This window comes from Nomascus leucogenys, chromosome 17 (assembly GCF_006542625.1).
Source record: "Nomascus leucogenys isolate Asia chromosome 17, Asia_NLE_v1, whole genome shotgun sequence".
Lineage (NCBI taxonomy): Eukaryota > Metazoa > Chordata > Mammalia > Primates > Hylobatidae > Nomascus > Nomascus leucogenys.
Window position 1 is genome coordinate 2433084 of NC_044397.1, and position 21800 is coordinate 2454883.

Sequence of the window (21800 nt, forward strand, 5' to 3'; positions counted from 1 at the left end):
GTATTCTTTTTTATTGTAGGTTTCGGTACAAGAGGACCTAGTTCAAGTGCAGCCAAAGTTTAAAAGCAATCTGCTTGAGTCTGTGGAAGTTTTTCGTGAGGATGTGATAAACTTTGCAGAAGCATATGAGTTGGTAATTTAAGTATTTTCTTGCTGTATGTTGAAATGTTCTGTGATATGTTTATATGAAATGAAAGTGATGAACCCTGGAGAAATAGGTATGTCGCATGTAAGTGGCTGTATTTGCGTATTTGCACCTATCAGAAAAAGGGGATAGCTAATCCTTTAAACTAAGGATGTCCAATCTTTTGGCTTCCCTGGCCATATTGGAAGAAGAAGAATTTTTCTGGGCCACACATAAAATATGCTAACACTAACGATAGCTGATTAGCTTTTAAAAATTGCAGAAAAGGCTGGGTGCGGTGGCTCATGCCTGTAATCCCAGCACTTTGGGAGGCTGAGACAGGCAGATCACGAGGTCAGGAGATCGAGACCATCCTGGCTAACACAGTGAAACCCCGTCTCTACTAAAAATACAAAAAAATTAGCCGGGCATGGTGGCGGGCGCCTGTAGTCCCAGCTACTTGGGAGGCTGAGGCAGGAGAATGGCGTGAACCTGGGAGGCGGAGCTTGCAGTGAGCCGAGATCGTACCACTGCACTCCAGCCTGGGCAACAGAGTGAGACTGTGACTCAAAAAAAAAAATTGCAGAAAAAATCTCACATTGTTTTAAGAAAGTTTATGAATTTGTGTTGAGCTGCATTCAAAGCTGTCCTGGGCTCATGTGGCCTGTGGGCCGTGGGTTGGGCAAGCTTGCTTTAAGCAAATTTTACAGAGAAAGAAAACAGATTGTACTGTTAAAAGGAGCAACAACTTTGGAGACTGTGGAAGGAACAAAGGGTCTGGTTTTGTCCTTTCTCGGGGGCTGAATTCTCATGGTAGAAAATGTAATATAGTTGTTGGAAGGCTGTGAGAAACTATAAACGCCTAATACCAGGATATTATGCCATTGATTTTGCATTCTCACTAACTCTTAGAGAACCAAAAAGGTCCCCGAGAATAAATAATAGATGTCATACTGGGTCAGTCCCGTATGCTACTCAAACTGGTATTCTGACTGATAATGTTAACCTTGAAGTTAAACTCAAGACTGAATATGTTCCTCTGAAATATTCTTTCTTTTAGTGGTCACAGTGGATCTGTATTCATAAGATGATTTAAGTCCTTGGTGCTACTTATATAATGCTTTTTTTTTTAACATGTGCTAAACATTTCTGTTGATTTGCCCCCTCATTCTATTGTTAAAGTGAATTTAAAATGGAGACCAGGTCTGAAGAATCCCTGAACAGACACAGCCAGTCACTTATATAATGCTTTTTTTTTAACATGTACTGAACATATCTGTTGATTTGCACCCTCATTCTATTGTTAAAGTAAATTTAAAATGGAGACCAGGTCTGAAGAATCCCTGAACAGACACAGCCAGTCAGGCATCTTAAGTTACCTTACCCTTGCACAATTTGCAGACATAAGCAAATCTGAACGCACTATTTCTTATAACTGCCTATATTAGAAACAGCTCAACTAATCAGAAGCAGCAAACAAGCCCGTAATTATATAACTGGGGACTTCCCAGCAGGATAGACCAAAGAAGACAACTTTATAAGTGAAACCAATAAAATGTTTTCTTTATATTACTTCTGTACTCACTCTGTAAAAGCCTGCTGCAGTGGAGACCCTGAACCAAGTCTGGTTGGGAGGCTCCCAATTTATGAATTGCTGTGTGCTCAGATAAACTTAAAAAAAATATTGTGCCTCAGTTTACTTTTTAAACACTTTTATATTGGGAATCTAGTCTATTATTTAGTATATCCATCATATCATGATTGACCATGTAAATAGCCTTCATTTTTCCATTGGGAGTAGCCCCTTTTATTTTAATTTGTTGCTATAAATTCTTCTATTCCTTTACTTATTTTGGGGACTGTTTTTGAGGATTATTTTGCAACTGTGTTCTGGTTCACAGCCACCAGACACTGTTTTCTGCTTCTTCCAAATATTTAACTTACGTGTGTCCTTATTTCCATATTGGGCTGAATAATCAGTAAAAAGAGGATGTTCTCAGAACTCTGTATCAGTTATTCTAATGCACAAACAGCATCATCATTTGTAATCATAAATGAAATTTGGCAGAGCCCTTGGGATACACACTCCATACAGAATGTAATTTTGTCACATTTTTTATTAGCTGTGTCAAGGTCCTTTAAAAATGAATGGAAGATGGAGTGATGAAAATGTTCTAAATGATTGTGGTCATGGTTGCACAACCCTGTGAATGTACTAAAAATCATTGACTTGTACGCTTTAAATGAATGAATTGTATAGAATGTGAATTCCATCTCAATAAAACTGTTAGAAATAAAAGCTTCAAGTACAGGACACAATTAAATCACTTAAATTAAAAATAATGCTTGTTTATTTAAATGGAAATAATAGACAAACCCAATAAACTGACAAATACATATGATTAAGAATGAAAATGGAGATTATATTCTTCCTTACAGGAAGGACCCATGGTTCCAAATATACCACCCCAAGAAGCTAGCAACAGGCTACAGATATTTCAGGTGAAACCACATTTTTTTTGTTACATTGACAGTGTGTAATTTTAAAAAATGATTTTAGGGAAAGATGGAGGTTTTACTTTATAATAGAAAAGTTTGTGTTTCAAATACATCAGACCTTAATTGTATTCTAATCTGCTAAATGATGCAATTGACTCCTCTGTCTCCCTCCATGCTCCTCTCCACAGAACAGCTCTCTGTATTTTTAGAGAATAAGACTGATTTTCGACTTAAGTATGTAACTTATTTTAGTTCTAAGCATTTCATTTGATATGGAAAGTAATAAGAAATCATAGTATAGTAAAATTTATCAAAAAATATTTTAAATATTGGCAAATGTTTTTCCTCTGTATTCATTATTTTGTCTTCCTTTTGCATCCATCTCTTTAAGTTTCCCCACTTCTTTGTCCTCTCTCCTCTGCCTGTACAATACTCATTGGATCAGGCCAACCATTCACCATCTTTTTCTACACTCAGATTGCTGAGCGCATCTAGAGAAAGTTCACACATCCACATGGATTAATACTTTGCAAATTCATGGATTCCTATGTGAACTTCCTCCTCAGGAGCATCAAGCAATTCTCTGCTCCTGCTCTTTTTCCTGTTTCCCACAGTGGCTGAATAGTGTGGTTATGTTCTTTTCATGTCTCCTTTCCCACCTGCATTCTTAGTAATCAAAAAAAAAAAAAAAAAAAGATCAGATGCCTACTGTGTGGCTTGCTCAGGAGAAATTTGATTAAGAAGTGGTTCTTACCTCTAAGCTGCTAAAATCTGATAGAGAGATAGCAAGCTAGAGAGAAAATTGCAAGTGCAATGAGAGCTGTGACCTAGGTATGTGAAATTGTGTAATGGAAACTGGTGTAATGGAAACAGATGGGCTGTTGGAGCAGATGGAGAAGGCTTCCTGAAAGAGGAAGAATCTAAGCTGCATCTTGAAGGACTAATTTGAGTTAGCCAGGGGAAGAAGGAGGGGAAAAAGAAAGTTAGGCAGAATTTGCAGCTCATACAAAGGCCGGCAGAGAGGAAACTAGTAGGGCAATATGGGGAGATGTAAGGAGTGTAGGGTAGGGTAGTGTATCTTTGGGATGCAGTACTAAAGAGGATAGTGATGAGGAACGAGGTGACAGAGTGGGCAGTGAGCACTAGTGGAGGGCCCGGTAGGCAATAATAAGGAGTCTGAATTCTATCTTGAGGGTTTGAGGGTTCTAAGCAGGAAGTGATATGATCATACTTGAATTTTTAAAATAGTTGTGTTTTTTAAAGATTTTTAGTGGTACTAATGTGGAGACTGGTTTGGAGAGAGGAAGATCAAACTGAGGGCAGTTTTGGTAGTAAAAGCAAGAAATTGTAAAGATTGAGACCAAGCAAGTGACACCTGTATAATGAAGAAAATTGGATGGATCATGAGTTTCTTAACGAAGCAGAATTGACAGGCCTGAAACCTGGTTTGAGGGAAAAAGTTAAAGGTTTCCAACTTGGGCATATTGATGAAGGTAGAACTATTTATCGAAGGAGGGCTTGTGGGAGGAGGAGTAGCTTTGGGGCTTGTTTGAGCGGATGACCTTGTTTTCAAGTTTGCAGAGAAAATTTAGGGCATGTGATGTAAACCAACTGATTAGTCAGCAACTGGGACATTATGTGCCAAGATTTTAGCCAGAGGTGTGGTTGCTAATGTAGCCGGGTATTGTGGCATGTGCCTGTAGTCCCAGCTACTCAGGAGGCTGAGGCAGGAGAATTGCTTGAACCTGGGAGGCGGAGGTTGCAGTGAGCCGAGATTGCACCACTGCACTCCAGCCTGGGCAACAGAACAAGACTCCATCTCAAACAAAACAAAACAAAAAAAACCCAACAAAACAAAACAACAACAACAAAACCATCTCAAAAAAAAAAAAAAAAAAAGACAATGTAGGGCACATCTTTTGCCTTTCTGTACCTTCAGTTCTGCCTGTGCCTTGGGGTGTGAGCCAAACAGGCTGTTTGCCATGCACTTCGCTGGGATATGTGACTTGAGGTCAGATTTGTAGACACAACCCTTTTCAAAATGAGGTGTACTCCAACCCCCTTAAAAAAAACAGGTGCCAAAGGCTGGATGTGCAAAGGTAGAGGTGCCTTATATTGGGCCTTGGGTCCTGATGGTGCTGTCTCATGCAAATTCATATGTGTTTTGGGGAGTTCTTGGGCACCCTGCTGGCCTGTTGACAAAGCTGATAACTTTATTCCTGTTCAGCTGATGCTGTGGGTCTTTTTATGTTACTTGTAGCCAGTCCCATGGACTCTTCATTCAGTACATTTATCGAATAACCACCATGCTAACCACCAAGGAATACACAAAGTACAAAATATGGCACTTGCCCTCTAGAAACTAAGAGTTCATTCGAATTCACCTGGTATCTTCGTGCCTTCCTGATCTGGGTCCTGTAAAATATACTAACGTATCTGTCAGATCTGTATTTTTGTCTAAGCCTTGTGAGGTCTGATGCTGGATATTCTCCAGGCCTGGGAATTTAGGGTTCTCGGGAATATGCTGTACCACTTACACAGAGTGCTCATATGTCCTCACAGATGGGTTACTTCTGTTGGCATTTGTGCTTTGAACATTGCTAATATTTAGCATCCCAAATATAGGATATTCAAATTCCAATTCAAAAGGAAAAATTAAAAGACATGTGCATTAACTTTGCTGATTTAAGTTGTTAGAATTATTTCAAATGGTGTTAAAATTGGATCTTCTTTTTTATAGACTCTTCATTGCATGTAGAGAAAACAGGACTGAATGGATTAGAGTAACACTTTGCTCATTTGAACCCTGTAGGATAGAGATGGCCAGTCTAAATTACTGAAAAATCCTGAATTGTAGCGTTTTAAAAATGCAGCTTTATTACTTTTAGATGTACTTATGGGAACTCGAAATATAGGCCTTCTGGAGAAGAAGAAGAAATAATTTTATATAAAATGAATGCTTTTAGAATGCTTGAAAGCGAACTTTCCTAAGTGTTTAACTTTTCCTCTGATAGCTTAGTATCAGTATAAATTTGCTTCACAAATCCTTATTTTATAGATGTTACTTAATAAACCGCAACCTAGCTTTTATCCCAATGAAAATAAATTCTACTTTAATTCTACTGAATTAATTAGATTTTAGTACAATTTAAAAACCTTTGTTACAGGCCAGTTTCGATGATCTGTGGAGGAAATTTGTTACATATTCATCTGGTGAACAACTTTTTGGATTGCCTGTGACTGACTATGAGGTTTTACACAAAACCAGGTAAGTTTAGAAAATAAGCAAGTATTACATGCAAATAATTAAATACTATCTATTAGAAGAATCATGTCACCATTAAATCCTTTATCATGCAGAGGACACCACAGCTTGGAGCACAGCTGAATATTCTCCTTATTCCAGCTATTCCTGACAAATTGGACACACAGTCTCCTATACAAAAGAAATGTTCTGGGGGAGTAGAAAATATGTTGCTAAAATTTTGAGCATGCATGGTCTATATTTAGCCTATGCTTTACTTTTTCTTTTGACTGTTTTTGCATAGTGTCAATGAGTATGCAGAAGCACAGCAATTTTGAGTAACTTTTGTTTATTTAGAGGAATAACCCCTCCTGGCTCCCCTTGCCTTTTTTTTTTTTTTTTTTTGAGACAGTCTCACTCTGTTGCCCAGGCTGGAGTGCAGTGGTGTGATCTCAGCTCACTGCAAGCTCTGCTTCCCGGGTTCATGCTATTCTCCTGCCTCAGCCTTCCGAGTAGCTGGGACTACAGGCTCCCGCAACCACGGCCGGCTCATTTTTTTGTATTTTTAGTAGAGATGGGGTTTCACCGTGTTAGCCAGGATGGTCTCGATCTCCTGACCTCGTGACCCGCCCGCCTCGGACTCCCAAAGTGCTGGGATTACAGGCGTGAGCCACCATGCCCGGCTCCCCTTGCCTTCTTACTCCATTTGTGGTAAAATGCTCTTCCCCATTGGGTAGACATAGAATTTATTGAGATTGAAGGCCAAATAAGCTAATTGATTATAAACCACACATATAAACAAGTGTATTTCAATCGAATTTTAGAATATTCTTAAAGAATCTGAAATATAACTCCTTAAAAGCAACATTAATACAGTGATAGTATTAGCTCATTAGAGTCTTGGCTTTAGAAAATAACTTTATGTTGAGTTCCTTCAAAGCCACAGCATAAAAATTTCATGAAAATAGACATGAAATTTTCTGAAGAGAAATGAATGCTTCGGCCATTTAGGGTAGGTGGTTTGTATTCTCTTTCTAAAACAGTCATTCTCCAAATGTAATCCATTAGCCAATTGTGTTAGAATTGCAGATGTCTGGCCCTCGTTTCTGATTTACTGAATCAGAACCTCTGGGATTGGGTCCTAGGAAATCTGCATTTTATATACTCTCTGGGTGATTGTGACGCGCACTTAGCCTGAGAGCCAATGCGTTCACCCTCAGGCTAGCAAGAGAAATCATCATCACCATTTACCATCTGGACCAACAGACCATTTTCATTTTGATATTTTAAATTTTATGAATAATTTTACAGAATGGTGAGAATGGTGACAAGCTTTGAAGGTTTTTTTTTTTTTTTTGAGACAGGATCTCACTCTGTTGCTAGTACTGGAGTGTAGTGGTGGAATCACTCGACTTCCGTGGTTCAAGTGATCCTTCTGCCTCAGCCTCCCAGGTAGCGGGGATTATAGGCTCACGCCACTGGGCCCAGGTAATTTTTAAAAAAATTTTTATACATACAGGAGTCTCCTTATGTTGCTCAGGCTGGTCTTGAACTTTGAGGCTCAAGTGATCCTCCCACCTCAGCCTCCCAATGTGTTGGGATTTCAGGTGTGAGCACCCACACCCAACCGAGAAGCACTTTTTTTTTTTTTTTGAGACGGAGTTTCGCTCTTGTTGCCCAGGCTGGAGTGCGATGGCATGATCTCGGCTCACTGCAACCTCCACCTCCTGGGTTCAAGCGATTCGCCTGCCTCGGCCTCCCAAGTAGCTGGGATTACAGGCATGTGCCACCATGCCCGGCTAATTATATATTTTTAGTAGAGACAGGGTTTCATCATGTTGGTCAGGCTTGTCTCAAACTCCTCACCTCAGGTGATCTGCCTGCCTTGGCCTCCCAAAGTGCTGGGATTACAGGCATGAGCCACCATGTCTGGTGGAGAAGCACTTTTATTAGAAGATTTAATAAGAATTTAAGCAGAGTAAACTCAAACTTTTATTCTGTAATATCCTAGTTTGAAGATGTATATATACAAAATGGGGACCAGCATTGAATGAGACTAACTCCTCATCGGCTGTCATGTGTGAACCTGGAGCATATCCATGTTGTAAATATGGATTTCATATTTTAAATCATCTCCAATGGATCTCTGGCTTATCGTTACTTCTGATTTTTCTTGCACTTCCATTGTCAAGACTCAAAACTGTTGAAAACTCAAAGACAGTCATCATTTTTTAAAGAGAAGACTGTCATCTGTTTTGCTCCATAAATATAGAAGACTTTACTTTTAGATTTGAATGATCAATTCCAAGAAATTTTAAATTTCTAAATCATCTATTTCCTTGAATACACATCTGACTTCAACATTTGTCCACTTATGAATCAAATACAACTTATGTAAATATAAATAATGAAGGAACACTGTCACTTATCTTTTTCACAAAATGGAATAGTCTAGGTTCTTGTTGCAAAATGTTGCATGATAAGGCCCTTACTTCTATTGAAGTCTACGGAAATATATTGTTTACTTATAAATTACTGGATTTTATAAAATTCATCTAGGTTATCATCATCTGAAGACATAGTATGAGATTTCACATATTAATCAATTTCACCATCAAAAGGGAATGCTGCTTTCTCTTTCCTGTTTAATACTTGGGAAACACATATCTTTGTCAATTTTCTTCTCTTTTACCCTTTTAGGTAGAAAATAAAAATTCTGAATTCTTAACTGTACTAAATGAAAGCAACTGTATTAAACTGTATTAAACAAGCGAAAATTGAAAGACTACAAAAATGGTGTCTCTGGCATTCTTTTTATATATTTTTTGAAAGATTTTGCAATGCTTTATGTTATACAATAAGAAGCCTGGAGGATGATGCAATAGTCATTTTTTTTTTCACTATTGCATTACCCTTTAGGCAATGTCATCATTCTCTTTTCTTATTTTTTTTAGTCATTTTTAGCATAGTTGAGAATAATAATAAGTAGTAATGAAATAATTCTAAGAATGATGAAAAATGAATCAAGAATTGGAAAAATAGGACAACTAAGATTGCAGAGTGTGTCTTAGATTTGTAAAATCTACTACGCCTACATGGTAATTACAAGATAGAATGGGCTGGGCGCGGTGGCTCATGCCTGTAATCTCAGCACTTAGGGAGGCTGAGGCGGGCGGATCACCTGAGATTAGGAGTTCAAGACCAGCCTAACTAACATAACGAGACCCCATCTCTACTAAAAATACAAAAATTAGCTGGGCGTGGTGTCACCTGCCTGTAAGCTACTCGGGAGGCTGAGGCAGGGGAATCGCTTGAACCCAGGAGGCAGAGGTTACGGTGAGCCGAGATCATGCCACCGCACTCCAGCCTGGGCAACAGAGTGAGATTCTCTCTCAAAAATAAAATAAAATAATAAAATAAAATAAAATAAAATGATAGAATGACTTTTACTTCATTACAAAATTTATTTTTGGTTTTTGAAGTATCTCTAATGAAGAATAAAAGTTGTAAGTGTCAATCCTTTTGAATAAACTTGAAAACTAAAATTGAATCCAGTAGAACCTTAGGGTATACTAAGGGACTGAGGACTTTCTGGGAGAATCCACAAATTCTGTTGAGTGGTCAATTTGGTGTTTTACACATTTAAGAATTTTCCTTTACTTGGACCTTTTATTCTTGTTTTAAACACAGTTAACTTCATCTGGGCACATGTGGGATTTTTTTTTTTTGGATAGGATCTTGTTCTGTTGCCCAGGCTGGAGTGCAGTGGTGCAATCATAGCTCACTGCAGCCTTGAACTCCTGGGCTCAAGCAGTCCTTTCACATCAGCCTCCCAAGTAGCTGGGACTACAGTCACATGCCACCACACCTGGCCACATGAGGGAAAACTTCTGGTAGGAATAGGATGTTTAAGCTCAGTCTTAAAGGCAGATCAGGGCTTAGTCAAGGGAAATGTTCTCATAAAATCCAGCTTGTATTTGAAAGAAAAAAAAGTCAAATGAAATCTTAGCCACAGCTATGACCTTATTATTAAGTTTTGGTCACATTGTTTGCAATGATTGGTATAGTAAGTTTCTCATTAAAAAATAGCAAGATTTTTTCTTTACAAAATAATCAAACCATTTGCTAATGCCAAGTTATAGTCTGATTTGGAATATTTGGGAGCAGTAAACTTGGCCTTAATGACAGATCTTTAACAAAGTCTTTGTATTGAAAACGGACATAGTTTTATGCATTTGGTATCCATAAGACATTGTACACGCAATGTATGAAATATTTGATTGGATGAACTCTGCCTTTCCAATAATGGAATTTATTAAATATTATACATGATGTGATAACTTAGTTACTTTGTTTCCCAGAAAAGAACTCAACTTGCTGCAGAAGCTGTATGGATTGTATGACACCGTAATGGGCAGTATTAGTGGTTATTACGAAATACTTTGGGGAGATGTAGATATTGAAAAAATTAATGCAGAACTGCTGGAATTTCAAAACAGGTGAGTTTCAATGGAATTTTTAATAATGCCTATCTTCTTAGGATCCTATAGGTATTTCAGAAGCTAATTTATTCCCTAATATGCTACTGTATATACATAAAACCTTCCTCAAAGAAATGTGAAGGTGGCATATTTTTTTTCTCTTTGTTTCTGAAAGGTGTCGTAAACTTCCAAAAGGACTTAAAGATTGGCAAGCTTTTTTGGCTCTCAAAAAGAGAATTGATGATTTCAGTGAGTCATGTCCTCTACTGGAAATGATGACCAATAAGGCCATGAAACAGAGACACTGGGATAGAATCTCCGAGTTAACTGGAACCCCATTTGATGTGGAATCTGATTCTTTTTGCCTTAGAAATATCATGGAAGCACCACTCCTTAAAAATAAGGATGATATTGAGGTACATAAGTGTATACATTCTTATCAATGATCCATTAAAGAATGTCTGCTTTTCGTTTTCTGAGAGTTGTACAGATATTTTATGAGAGGTTGGACTAATTGCCCTCTATAATGCACCCTCAAAATTTGGAATGATCCTGAATATTCTTGACTTTTATGAAATAATCTTATAACTCAATGAGATTATATGATTATTTGAAATACATTATTTGAAATACATTTGTTCTGAAGCCCTTCAATACATCTTCCTTGTCCCCAGAATGCACTTCCACTTAAAAAAAATTTGTTTATTTATGTATTGTGTTCTTGGCGAATCCCTCTGAACTATTTTCCAAATTTCTAATTTTATGCTTTTTCCTGTTCAGTCTAAAAGTTTTTAGAATTTTCTATTATTACATTCTTCCTTTCCAAGATTTTTAATTGGTTCTTTTTTGTGGCCAACGTTTTTTTTTTCATTTTTGCATTAAAAATTTTCTGTCCTTTTTGTAGATTCTTAGATCTACAGTCTTAAATCTATATCTATTCCCAGATCTGTAGGTTTCAAATCTATAGATTTATAGATGTCTTCGCTTATCTCTTTGAGCATTTTAAACATAATTGTTTAAACATTTTTCATCAGGGAAAATTTTAAACACATACAAAAGTAAAGATCTCCTTGCTCTAACATTTATCAACTCATGGCCAATATTATTTTATCTATACTATCTTTATCTATACTTCAACAACTCCAAATTAAACATAAAGATGTTTTCAGATTCTTCTTTAAGATTAATTTCACATGGACTGAATTTTTGCCGTGATCGTTTTTTATGTTGGCTATCATCTGAGCCTTAGATTTTTTTCATGGGTTTTGTAATTTTTATTGGGGTGGCTGGGAGGACTCATTTCGAATGGGCAGGATTTCAAAAATTTTGGCTTGTATAATGTGTTAAAATTGTCTCTGTCTGTTCGTGTCTTAGTTTTCCTTGTCTAGTGGCCTTGCGGTTGCCTCCTCCACTGCCCATGTCCCCTCAGCCCCAAGTTGAGAGCCAGGTGTTGTAATAGCGGTCTCCATCCCCTGCTGTGCTGTGGTGTGATGATCCAGGAATGTGCCGACCTATTTCAGGTTGTGGTTGTGGGGCTGGTTTTGTGTCACCCCATCCCCCAGGTCCACAGTTCCATTAAATCTAGTTGCCTAGTTGGCAGCTGGAGGCAGTGTTTTCAGCCTCCTTCTATGAATGGAGGGCTTTAGACTCCAGCCCAGGTACTCCTTTTCCTATAGATCATTTTTACTCTTCTTCACCCCATGGGAACCAAAGGCCTGGCCCCAGTGACCAGGCCTCAGGCCTGTGTTTCAGCTCCGCCAACTGGTTTGCATAGCTTTTCCACTTTTGGTTCATGGATATGTTTATCTTTTTTTAAAGCCTGGCTCTGTTTGCTTTTTTACTTACTTTTAAAAAATTATTTTATCCATTATTCTATGTTTTTGGAGTTGAGAAAATGCACCATGTGACCAGAAATCTCTCAAATACATGGTTTGGGTTTTCTGCCTTTCTCTACCTCTTTTTAACGACATGTGTACACAAAAAGCTTTTCTTTCAAAGCATTTTTGTCCTATTTGTAAATATCACCAAGAAACAAAAAGTTAGAAACACTTTGGTGACCATCTCCTTCTTATAAGTCGGTTTTTATACTTAATATTATAGCCATTCGTAGGCTGTGCTTTATTACACAATTTCAAGTAATTCCAGGATTCTGTTAATGACTATTGGTACACAAAACAGAGTCTTAGTACTGTCTACCCCAGATACGTCTAGTTGCTCAGCCACACATGCTTTACCATTAGCCAAATTAGATTCCTGCTGTTACTGGACTCACTGCCTCTAAAGGAAGCCTTCCCTTCAGTATAGAGTTTCCTCTTCCTCCCAGAGAGCCTCTGCTGGAACCTCACCTCCTCCTCTACGAAGCTGTTCCTCTTCAGCACAGGCCTTCCTCCTCAGAAATCACCGTGGTTCACATCATTCTTAGGACATTTATTACACACTAATTTGTGTTAAGATCATTTGTGGAAGCATCTCACACCTTTAAATTCTTTTTCATCTCTGTGATTCTAACTATGAACACACATTGAGGCATTGTGGGGAAAATATGTTACTTTTATTTTCTTTCGTGAGTCTTTCTTATTAAGTATTCTCAAAAAAACATAGAAAAACCCATAAGAAAAAAAAATTGATGCTTAAGCAAATGAGATATTCATATTAGGACCAGAACAGGCAGGAACATAGTAATATCTATATGTTACTTGAAAGAGTTCAAAAGACTCTCATGTATATTCTCATTTGATTCTCATAGCTAACCTCTGGGATAAACAGGGCAGCTGTGATTATCCCCATTTTAGCCAAAAGCTCCAATTGAAAACATAATCCGAAAAATGATGATTTAAGTTCCATTGTTTCATGTACGTGGTACAGAAAAATAATTAGTAGTCGGGGATTAGTAAATAATTAGTAAGGCTCTAGTGTCAAGTTGCAACACAGTGATGTGAAGCCTTTTCTTGGCTCTAAAATGACTAAATGAACTGGGTGACTTACAGGTCCCTTTCAAGCTAAAAAAAAATTCTATGATTTGATGATGCACTTAATTTGTAGTTGAAAACATCATGACATATTCTTTGCTTTTCCTTCAAAGGATATTTGCATATCTGCCATTAAGGAGAAGGATATCGAAGCCAAGCTGACTCAGGTGATTGAGAATTGGACCAACCAAAATCTGAGTTTTGCAGCATTTAAAGGAAAAGGAGAGCTCCTGCTCAAAGGAACCGAATCAGGAGAAATTATCACTTTGATGGAGGATAGTTTAATGGTCTTAGGGTCTTTACTCAGCAACAGGTAATTTTATAAATTTGAGGGAGAGGTTTAAATGGGATATTTAGGGTTATAAAATTCTAAGTAAAAGCTCAGTTTTAAAGCTCTTGCATTGGATAGGATTCTGCACTAAATTGCTGTTATCTTGTCTGTTCCTATACAAACTGCCCATTTTCCCTAATAATCATGGCCTCCATCTCTTCTTTAATGGTACTCATCTCCCCTTCCCTATTTTTCCTAGTGGGCCCCATCCTAATTATTCCTCCCCAGACTGGCAGCTTGTCCTCTGAAGGTCTTGGCTCCCCACTGAGATGACCTCTTCATTTCATCTTTTCTCTCCTTTGTTCCTCTGATTTGACATCATTGACCTCTTGGCTAATCTTGTTCAAACATTCACCCAGTGGCCCGGGAAAAGCCTGCTGGCCACCCGTGAGAACAATCTACCACTACAGCAATCTACCACTAGAGCAATCTACCCATTAGAGGCTTGGCACTTACTTAGAGACTCATTTTTTATGGTGAAAAGAGCCTGAGACCATTATGGCCTGAATGAGGTCACCTGTTCATCATTGAACTACAGACCAGCTTGGAGGTGCCTATGATCTTGAGTGCAGCTTTAGGAAATTCCTGTAGTACTCAGTCAGATTAAATATTCTGTCAGGTGTTTGGCACTGGCAACCTCTATTCCTCTAGCTGACTGTGCAGTAGTCCTCAACTATTCTTCACCTGAACACACCTAAGAAATAGCTAATATCCCTTTTCCAGGTTGGGATCACTGGTTAGTGAGTGGCATCCTGCATGACCTCTGGCTCCAGGGGCAGTCTTATATTTGCATAATGACAAAGCTGCCAGTCCAGGGAGTTCTGGGTTGGATTTATAAAGGTCAAGGTCCTCAGATGCATCCTCTGCGTTCAGGGAATCCTGGCAAAGATGACCACAGGATATTCAGTACTTCCTAGACTTCATGGGCTACTGCTGCCCTATGGTTCATTGCAAATTTTGCCGTCTGACTTCCTGGATGATGACCTGTTGATGAAGGGCTGTAGATTCACCTGGGCAGTGTCTGCAGCCAAGAAATTCAGGATTTGAAGGCTTTCTTCAATTCATACTTACTTAGACATAACCTGATTAGTAAAATACCTATTTGTGTATTAGTAAACTCAATGTTTACAAACTTCTAGGCCCTGCCAGAAAGAGTATAAGGATAGCTAAGAAGTCATCACATTCTGGGAGATTCTCCTCCTAGAGAAATTTGCAGTGCCAAGTAGGTCTGGAACGCCTGTTCCAGAACTAACCACAGACTGACCTAGTAGTGAGTCATACGTGCTGGATCTCTAGGACTACTTTGATATGACTTCAGAAGGAAGCTGTATGTCTCCTTGGGTGAGACTTGGCTGTAGGTATTGCCTGGATTGTGACACTTCCCTGGTGGATCCCTGATTCCATGGGACTTCATGGGCCATGGTGGGTTTGACCACACAAAGTTGTACAATGCAGGTATCTGGCCAAAGGACAGAAACTAGCTATGCTCGATTTCATTTCAGATCTCCCTTTTCCATCTCTAGAAGTTATACACCATCAAGGATGACTCTTTGTTTTCTGTGCAGAACCATTTTTGGCCTATCTAGTTGCTTCATCTCCCTAAATGCCTGCCCATGCCATGTTGGTTTACATGTCTTTATTTGGAAGATGTTTTTGGCATATTGACTGCCTTTCAGCTCTCGACCAGTGGCCAGGGAAACAGTATAAACTGAGTATTGGGAAAAATGCCTCTTACTGCCTGAACAACTGGATTACCTACCTCCTTAGAGCAATTTATGTACAACTCCATTTATAACTTCATGTATAACATAGGCTTTCAGGGAAGTTATTAGTTGTATTCAGGCATCAGACCGTACCCAGAAAAAACCCCATTCTACATTTGAATCACTCTGTCCGAGATCAAGAAAAGTTTGAAGATCCTAGTCAACAAATGCCACTCACCAGCAAATGTCACTGCACCGCATTGAAACTGCTTGCCCTTGCTACACACTGCAGTTGGCTTCTTGTTCTAACTGTAGGTAGTTGGGGTTTTTACCCAGTAGCCTCCCATTGCTTCCTCCATGGCATCCATTCTATTTCTTGTCTTCCTTTGTTGTGCTCAGCTTTCTGGACCCCTTATATTCTCATAAACACTTCAGCAAGCCCTGATGATCAGAAAACAGGAGCCATGCTATATGGGGGTAGCAACCCTGGGTCTCTAGCTCTGCAGAATCTAGTTGCAGTACCTGGTGTAATTCTCCGTCTGTGGGTGGGAAGAGCACACCTGTAAGTGAACATCAGACCTCAAGCTTGACCCTGGCTTTGTGGTCATCTTCTCCAGGTGAACCTGGTGATACCTAACTCTCTCCTGATCTTTAGGGATCTGGTTTGTCCTGTCCCTTTAGAGATAGTCTGTCTCTTGCTGGATGAAAATAGTCTGTCTCTTGCTGGATGAAACCTTCAAGGCCATTCATAAAAGGAAAATCCCTGGATAGTGTTCTCTTTCCCTAGATTCAATAGTTCCATGGACCAGTAACAGTGTCTTAACGTGTTACTCTCACAAGCAGACCCCACTTGGATTTGGTTCACAGACGTTTTGGAAAACCATTTTATTCCTTGCTTGGCATTTACTCCCAGAAGCAACCAGCACAGTTCCTTTGCTGGACCTATGCACCATAAAACTAGGCCCATTCTCCTATTCTATGACTGACACATGGGAACAATAAGTAAAATCACTATAGTTATATGAGTTTGATTCACGAAAAGCAACAATTTTTATTAGCTGTATGATATGTATTAGGAACTGCCCTTTAAGGACAAAACATTCATTCCCAAGGTAATATTTCTTCTGGAATTTACTTTGGTAAGGCCATACTATTTTCTGAATCTTCTTTGAAATGTGATCTTTTCTGTTCTTACCTTTTAGATACAATGCTCCATTTAAAAAAAATATCCAGAATTGGGTGTATAAATTGTCCACTTCCTCAGATATAATTGAAGAGTGGCTTGTAGTACAGAACCTTTGGGTTTATCTTGAAGCCGTCTTTGTAGGTGGAGATATTGCCAAACAGCTGCCTCAGGTAAATATGGCTTTTGTAATTACTGATAAAATAATTTGGTGTTATGTTGTCTATATGTCTCTGTAAAAGTCTTCACAAAGACATATGGTCAAGGCTTGACTATGCCTGGGCTTGGCAAACTATGGCCCACTTACCTGTTTTTGTAAATAAAGTTTTATTGGAACACAACCACATCCATTCTTTTATGTATTGTACTCAACAGCAGAGTTGAGTAGTTATAACTGAGATTATATGACCCAAAAAGTCTAACATCTTTACTATCTGGCCCTTTACAGAAAAAGTTTTTTAGAAAGTGCTGACCTCTGATTAGCAGAAAGAAGAAACTCACATAGTTTTAAACAGTGAATAATCTCGAGGTTGTTTGAGGATATGAGGTACATTCAAATGCAGTACTATTATAGTAGTTCATCTCTTCTAAGAGTTAACCTCATAATATTCCTCTGAGAATAGTATTAAAATTAATCCATATTCTGTAAGCACAGATCAACATTAGTTAATTATTAGTAAGTCTACTACTAGCAGATCAGAAACATACTGTGGAGCAAGAAAACAGCCTTGGGAGGCTGTAACAAAACCTTTAAAACAGCTCTATTGGGGCCTTTTAAATAAATGCCAGTAACTATAATAACTGACAGGTTTAGTCGATGAAGGTAACTTTCCTATTAGAAAATTAAGCCTGCTCTTCCTAAACTTCTGTATTTACAAACAGGATCTATATAGGTTAAAAATCGAAGATAAAAGAGGTTGTTTTTTTTTTTGAAAATGGCTGATTTCCTTTGTACTAATAGCACATTTTTAAAACATTAAACTGAAATATATCATTTTTGTGTTTTAATCAGAAGTCTGTATTTTTAAAAGAGGAAAGATTATGCCAATTGCTAGAGGCATTTTTGCAATTGAGTGCAAAGCTTAATATCATTCATAGTAAATAGAAAATTTTCACTTGCGAAAATGTAAATGAAACTTTGCTTTGTGGCTTTACTGTCTTTTTTCTTTTTTTCCCCCGCCCTGGGGTACTATTGAGCTGTAATTATTCCAAAGATCCTGAGATCAAGTTATTTTCATGCTTCTTCAGTTTGCTCCTCAAACCAAAACACCTGGGGTGCTGAAACACTAGATTGGAACTTTAAGTTGATAGCTCTGCAAATTAATCATGTGGTACTTTGAAAAACATGTTAAATGCAATGAAACAAATTAGCAATAAGCCTCATTGTGATAAAGAAGCATTTTAATATGCAGTTTTATAACTTTGGGTTTGTGTCGCTCAGAATTAATTCAAATGAAAAAAAAATTGTCTGTTTAAATTATGCAGCCTGAGACTAATAGAGGCTGGTTTGAAGAACTATAGAAAATTCCAAGGTGAAGACTTTGCTTTTTTTCAATTATCCAAATGCTAATCTTTACTGGCTATGGATGCGTTTTCAGGAAGCAAAACGTTTTCAGAATATTGACAAGTCGTGGATAAAAATAATGCAGCGAGCTCATGAGAATCCCAATGTGATTAATTGCTGTGTTGGAGATGAAACCATGGGACAACTTTTACCTCATTTACATGAGCAGTTGGAAGTATGTCAGAAGTCACTCACAGGGTAAGAGTTTAATTTTTAAATCACGTATCATTTTGTATGTGACAGTGTTTTATCCCAAACTTACTAGTATTGACTACATTTCTGGTTTGGTAGTGATGCTTAGAGTGGGGCTAGGAACTTAAAATTTCACACAGATTGAACTTTTCTGTGAGGAAGGCACCTTTGACTTGGGGACGGTTAAGGCATTGTATTAGTTTCCTCAGGCTGCTGTAACAAATTTCCACAGACAGTTGGCTTAAAGCAACAGAAATTCATTCTCACAGTTGTGGAGACAAGAAGTCTGAAATCAAGGTGTTGGTTCCCTCTGAAGGCTCTGAGAGAGGATCCTCCCTTGCCTCTTTTGGCTTCTGGTGGCTCTAGGAGTTTCTTGGTTCGTGCCTTTGTAACTCCAATCTCTGTCTCTGTCTTCACTTGGCCTTCTCCTCCTCTTCCTGTGTGTCTCTTATGACATTTGTCACTGGATTCAGGGCTCTTCAAGATCCTTAACTTCATTCCCTCTGCAAAAGCCCTTTTTCCAAATAAGATCACACTCACAGATTTCAGGGAATAAGACCTGTACGTGTCTTTTTGAGGGCTAACATTCAAGCCACTGCAGGCATAGAATAGAAATGTGCACTAAGAGAACAATTCACCAAACTCACAAATCATTTTTATTTTATTTTATTTTTACTGTCACAAGAGGATAGATGTCAGGATAATTTTTTTAAGGCAGTTCATTTTCAATCTCTATTTGAAATAGGGTGATAATTCATCCTGGTTTGTCCAAGTTTACGCCTCTGTCCTGGCTTAATGGTTAGTTGTCCCCCCTTTCACTCTCAAACTGTGTTGGTTTGGAGATAAGGTTTGTGCTCCCCTGGGTTTAAGCCATGAGGTTTCCAACAGTCTTAGAAAGGTCATAGGAGGGCATCTGATGAGAAAGGAGAGGACAGCAGATGATGCAGCAGCCTTGCTCTGAATCTCTCGTTTTCCCAAGTGTCATCCATGGTGGAGCATGGACTTTGGTTTTCACCAAACATTGCAGGGGTAGGTGATAAATGACTTTAGGTGTTTGCTATTATCTTAGCAAAGATGTTAGTGGTTATGTCTTGACTAAAAAAATAATAATTTAGGGGAAAAAAACTACTTGGTAACATACTATCGACTTTATTTGAAGGTATTTGGAGAAGAAACGATTACTGTTTCCAAGATTCTTCTTTGTATCTGATCCAGTTCTCCTGGAAATTCTTGGACAAGCCAGTGATTCCCACACCATACAGGTATAATCTAAGAATCTGTGATCTAAATTGCTTTTCCCACAGCATACACAATTAAGAGTAAAAGTGAAGTTAAAATCTTAAAAATGCAGGCAGGAAAGATGAGTATTACAAATTACATTGATCATAAAATTTCATATTTTCTGTGTATTTGGAGCCTGTCATCCTGATGCAGTCCAGCAGTGTTGAGTGGCTATGCACTGACTATGCCACTCCTAGCTGTGGGACCTTGGCAGGCTTCCTAATTTCCCCATGCCTCAATTCCATATCTGTAAAATCAGGATATTAATGGTTCTCACCTCACAGGACTGTCATGAGGATTATATGACATCATGCATAGCAAAGTCTCTAGCACACAGTATGTGCTTATTAAATCGAATTTATCATTATTAGTATTTCATTCTAAATATTCTTAGACCAAATAGGGGTTATATTTTGGATTTGTCCTTTTTTCCTTTCTGAATACTTCTCAAATGCTTTTAGCCATTTCCCAGAGCAATACTTTGGAAGAGGAAAAGAAAAACCGTAGCGAACTGAGAGTGGGAGGCACGGAAGGGCCCATCCCAGGGCCAGTTCTGGTTTGGGGATCTGGGAAACGGCTAATGTTGTTTCCTTGTTGTTTTTCAGGGACTTGTAACAATGAGAAAAGAGAATGGAAAGGCTCTGTGAAAGGTGGAGGTAGAGCTAGGAGAGAGGGCAGGACTGAGCTGTATCTGTGGGCGGAGGAGGGGGGAGGCGGTATGGTCCAGTCCCCATCTGGTGGAAGGTGACAGTCCTTAGTCTAATCTGCATAGCATGGGAGGGGGCCATTTGCAGGACTTGGAGAAAACATTCTGTAGGGCTTGATTTTAAAAAGTAGACCTCCAAGCCAGTTAAGCGTCAAAGCAGAGTCTCTATATTTTTTGAGACGATAAAGTAAATACTTAACCTTTTACAAAGATACAAAATATTAAGGCTTTTAAAAACATCTCAGTGGCTTTTGTGTCCAGCCTCATGTGTGATGTTTTCCTCTGTCTTACAGCCGCATCTCCCTGCAGTATCTGACAACATCAATGAGGTGGCATTTCATGCAAAAGACTATGATCGCATCATGGCCGTCATATCAAGAGAAGGAGAAAAAATTGTTGTAATTTACCTTGCTTTAAATTTTGTTATTAGAATTTCTTTAAAAACTTAGGTTGAGGAGAATGCAGTTCTCTTACAGAAAAAAACAGGAGGAGAGGGAGTTCTCATTCTACAGCCCTGGGCTTTGTTAAAAACTAGTTTAGATAAATCCTTTAACTTCGCTGAGACTCATTTTGTAATTTATAAAGTGAAAGTTTTGGACTAGGTGATCCCTGTAGTTCCTTCCAGCTATAGTATTAGATGATTTTACCCGTATTTAAAATATTTTGTATAAAATATGAAACTGTTTGCTTGGCATAGGGCACTATGATTTATTAAGTGTGCATGGAACATCTGTAAAAATGCCAAATTATTATCAACTTATAATATCCTTGTAATTTTGTTTTAGTTGGATAATTCTGTTATGGCCAAAGGTCCTGTGGAGATTTGGCTACTGGATTTGTTAAAAATGCAGATGTCATCATTACATAATATAATTAGATCCGCTTTCTATCAAATCAGTGATTCAGGATTTCAACTCTTACCGTTCCTCAGCCACTTTCCAGCACAGGTGAGAATACACAGTGCTTAAGTAATGGTGAAAAGAAATGGAAATAAAGGGGAAGGATGCTTAGCAGGTGGTTGGCCTGGTGGTATGGGGCAATTGTAGCTTTGAATTAGGTTGGAGTGGCCTACTCATGTTCATTTTAGCCTCAGCTCCCAACCACCTGCTTGTCAACCTACACCATTCTAGACCAACCCATCCCATGTCCCAGAGGAGGATATGCCACTATTTTCCTATCATGAAGGACACATACATTGAGTCTAACAGATACATATGTAAGCGTGTGTGTGTGTGCATGTGTGCATGTGTGTGTGTATTTATATACAGAAACTCCTCGACTTATGATGGGGTTATCTCCCAACAAACTCATCGTAGTTGAAAATATCGTTAACCAAAAATGCATTTAATACATCTAACCTACCAAATCATAAGCTTAGTCTAGTGTATCTTAAAGATGCTCAGAACACTTACGTTAGCCTACAGTTAGGCAAAATCATCTAACACTAAGCCTATTTTATAATAAAATGTTGACTATCTCATATAATTTATTGACTACTGCACTGAAAGTGAAAAACAGAATAG

The 21800-nt window shown here is 38.4% G+C and overlaps 1 protein-coding gene across 1 annotated transcript in view; it reads left to right on the forward strand.

Moving 5' to 3' along the window:
• Positions 1–21800, forward strand: part of DNAH8 (dynein axonemal heavy chain 8) — a 317387-nt gene that overhangs the window by 118824 nt on the left and 176763 nt on the right. Inside the window, exons 31-41 of the mRNA XM_030796747.1 lie at positions 20–133; positions 2564–2626; positions 5791–5891; positions 10229–10366; positions 10524–10764; positions 13431–13630; positions 16554–16707; positions 18133–18296; positions 19450–19552; positions 20571–20675; positions 21063–21224. Coding sequence (XP_030652607.1) covers positions 20–133; positions 2564–2626; positions 5791–5891; positions 10229–10366; positions 10524–10764; positions 13431–13630; positions 16554–16707; positions 18133–18296; positions 19450–19552; positions 20571–20675; positions 21063–21224 — 1545 coding nt within the window. The remainder of the gene's footprint in view (positions 1–19; positions 134–2563; positions 2627–5790; positions 5892–10228; positions 10367–10523; positions 10765–13430; positions 13631–16553; positions 16708–18132; positions 18297–19449; positions 19553–20570; positions 20676–21062; positions 21225–21800) is intronic.